Here is a 3642-nt window from a genome sequence, read left to right as displayed (position 1 = left end):
AGGAGGAGGAGGAGGAGAAGGAGGAGAAGGAGGAGGAGGAGGAGGAGGAGGAGGAGAAGGAGGATGAGGAGGAGGAGGCAGGAGGAGAAGGAGAAAGAAGGAGAAGAAGAAAGAAGGAGAAGGGGAAGGGGAAGGGGAAACAACTTTACCCAGGTGTGGGATTTCCTAAGATTTCCTAACATCTAAATCTTCTGATTTTCCTGAAGAAAATATATATATATAATGATTATTCATCTATTTTCAAAAGGGAACTCAGACAGTCTGAAGAGAGTAGGAATTGTATTGACTAAACACTTCAGCTTTAATACAATCAATAACTCTGCTCACTTTCGCTTTAAATGTATATTTGTTTGTTTGTTTGTTTGTTTTTTGTTTTCTGAGACGAAGTCTCGCTCTGTGCCCAGGCTGGAGTGCAGTGGCGCGATCTCAGCTCACGGCAACCTCCACCTCCCGGGTTCACGCCATTCTCCTGCCTCAGCCTCCTGAGTAGCTGGGGCTCCAGGTACCCACCACCACACCCAGCTAATGTTTTGTATTTTTAGTAGAGACAGGGTTTCACTGTGTTAGCCAGGATGGTCTCGATCTCCTGACTTCATGATCCGCCCACCTAAGCCTCCCAAAGTGCTGGGATTACAGGCATGAGCCACCGTGCTGGTCCCTAAATATATTTTTAAGGTACAGGGCAGAGCAGAGGACTTTCTGAAGAAATAGGAGCTTTGTTTCTCCACATATGCTTGAAAACAACTAAGCATTTTGGGATCATAACTGCTAAACAATAAATAATTATTTTAGGCATTATAATTTTGCTAAAAGTATTTTATAAATTCTGAGTAATAGCATTTTTTTCTGCCTTGGTTTGCCTGAAGTTCCTAATACTAACAAGTGTCTTGAAGGGGAGCCCATTGTTTTCCACGCCACTCATCTCTGCTCTGTGTGACCCACCACAGAAACAATCAGTGGATTTTGACACAGGCAAATAGAAATGACAAATGCATTAGTTTAGACCTTAACCTCGTGTACTTTCTACATAAAACAGACAAAAGTTGTTTTGAACTTTGCAGTTGCCATTTAAACTATAATATGCTGTGAGCATGATGTGTCTAACAGTAAAATAATTCTAGGTCTACTCACTTCTCCCAAGATTACCTTCAAATACAAAAGCTGTGAAACTTCAAGTCATCGTTTTCGTTTTCATATACTGGATAAGCTAAATGCCTTTTAGGTTCTCCACCTTTTAGACCATCTATTCTTCTCATTTTTATGAATTAGATTTTACTTTATTTAAAACATACATTTGTTTTCCTGGTGACACCTTTGAAATGAAATTTCAGCTTCATAAGGCCCCTGCCGTAGTGATTAAAAGCTCTGGTTTATCAAAATGTCCCACCTGCCACTGGCTACATTGCAGATGTTCCCAGAAATTTTTCTTTCTCTTTACTATAGTAGTACATTATACATCATAATTATCCATCATATGTTACCTTGCATTATTACTCAAATTATATTTGAACTCTGTGGAGGGCCAGGAGCTCGTTTTAAACTTCTCTGTCACCCACTATAGTGCCTTCGGTATTCCATGAATTAAAGCATATATTAAAATAATAATGAAAATGTTCTGTAATTTAAACATGGGAATGTCACAGAGTGTTCCACCCGCGTCAGTGATTGATTCATACACTTACCAGGAATGGTTGCTTATCGTCTGACAAGTGGTGACTCCCCCACATGCAAGCATGGCTGCATGTCATAGTTCAGAGGTCACACATGTACTCTGTCTGACAGACTTCAGCACTGGGCTGGGAACAGTGTGAAGGCAGAGTCATAGAAGCTGACTGGGCACAAGCCTTCATGTCCCTTTTGTAAAGTAGATCATAGGTACCTATGCTATGCTGGTACCTTACCCCTACAGTAATTATCTGTGGTTCATTGTTTCTATTATACACATCTTATATTACACTATACTCAACAGCAAATTATTATTAATATGCCATATGTTATTACTTTGTAAAATGGGGTTTGTTACCCCCATTTAATAGATTAGAAAATAGATGTTTATAGAGTAAGGAAATTCCAAAGGATTTTGTGGCTAGTCAAGTGGCAGAGCCCAGAGGTGAAACTGTGTGTCTTTGGTACTCAATCCACTGGTTGTTTCTATAACCCTCTGCTGTCTGCTGGAATTATGATTGAAAAGTTATATACATGTGCTTGAAAGATTCAGTGAGGGAAGTATACCTCTAAGATATATCTAGTTAAATATTCTGTAAAGTCTGGAACATAATTTTGTTACTTCTCATTAACAACATATTTTCTTATATCTTGAAAACTTAGGATGTCCATAATTCTAGTATGGAGACTAGAGCTTCTGGTATTACTACCCTGAGTATAATCAGTTCTGACTTTAAGGAACAAGCAGCTCTGTGGAGAGAAAAATAAAATGATACTCTCAGTTTAAGAGCAAGTTCAGGCCGGGCACGGTGGCTCATGCCTGTAATCCCAGCACTTTGGGAGGTCGAGGTGGGTCATCACTTGAGGTCAGGAGTTTGAGACCAGCCTGGCCAAAATGGTGAAACACCATCTCTACTAAAAACACAAAAATTAGCCGGGCATGGTGGTGCACACCTGTAATCCCAGCTACTCAGGAAGCTGAGGCAGGAGAATTGCTTGAACGTGGGAGGCAGAGGTTGCAGTGAGCCTAGATCACGCCAATACACTCTAGCCTGGACGACAGAGCGAGACTCCGTAAAAAAAAAAAAAAAAAAAAGCAATGTCAAAGGGAGCAATTTATTTTAATATATGTAAAGTAAAATTTTAGGTAATTACTATCAAGCTATATATTATTCACAGTTTTAAGTGGTTTTGTCTTTGTTATAGAATGAATACCTAAATGAAGATGTGGATGCTAGAGTTATTGAATATGAGGATAACCGGCCCCTCTTAGATACGTTTCTGCAAAAGCCAATGGGTTTACTTTCCCTACTTGATGAAGAATGTAGATTTCCCAAGGCCACTGACCAGACTCTTGTAGGTGAGTTTTCAGTCCAGTGTGTCTGCATGGTTTTATGAATAGAGTCATGTTATTCTCAATGATATTTTTAAATGGCTTTAAATTATCTGGGAGAAAATAGCTGTCATAAAGCCTGCATATTTGACTTTAAAGAAGAGCCTTTGGATTTAATACCTGGACCAGTGCATGTTTATGATAGGGTAAAATATTTAGTGATAAATTAAGCAAGTTTAAATATTGGACTTCTCCTTATTTTATGGTGAAGCTCAACCATAGAATCACAGGTTATAAATGACCTTAGAAATTTTCCAGCCCAAAATTAGAAATTGGTGAGCAGGGCAGAAGGATAGCTCTGGAATTGAAAAGAGATAGTTAACAGGTAGGAAATAAATTAATCTGTGATGTTCTGTTCTATTCATGTATTTAATAGAGGCAAATCGCTTCAAATACTTAATAACCTCTAAGTTACCGTACATTAATAAATGTTCATGATAATCCTAAGTCATCAAAGTAAGATTAAATCTATTCTTTGTGCCTGAGAAGGCAGAGATGTGTATAATACATTTTAAAAGATCACCATTCAAGCTGGTTAAAATGAAAATGTCTTACTCCTTAAATTTCAAAAAAAAAAAAAAAAA

General features: G+C 38.3%; 1 protein-coding gene across 1 annotated transcript in view; it reads left to right on the top strand.

Annotated features, from left to right (window-relative positions):
* The window catches only part of MYO3A (myosin IIIA), a 271870-nt gene that overhangs the window by 201497 nt on the left and 66731 nt on the right, over positions 1 to 3642 (top strand). The window contains 1 exon segment of the mRNA XM_017870799.1: positions 2872 to 3025. Within this exon segment, the coding sequence (XP_017726288.1) occupies positions 2872 to 3025 (154 nt within the window).

The sequence above is a fragment of the Rhinopithecus bieti genome, unplaced genomic scaffold, assembly GCF_001698545.2.
Source record: "Rhinopithecus bieti isolate Rb0 unplaced genomic scaffold, ASM169854v2 scaffold_5022, whole genome shotgun sequence".
NCBI lineage: Eukaryota > Metazoa > Chordata > Mammalia > Primates > Cercopithecidae > Rhinopithecus > Rhinopithecus bieti.
Note: the sequence above shows the minus strand (reverse complement) of the source record. Positions and strands in the feature narration are given on the sequence as shown.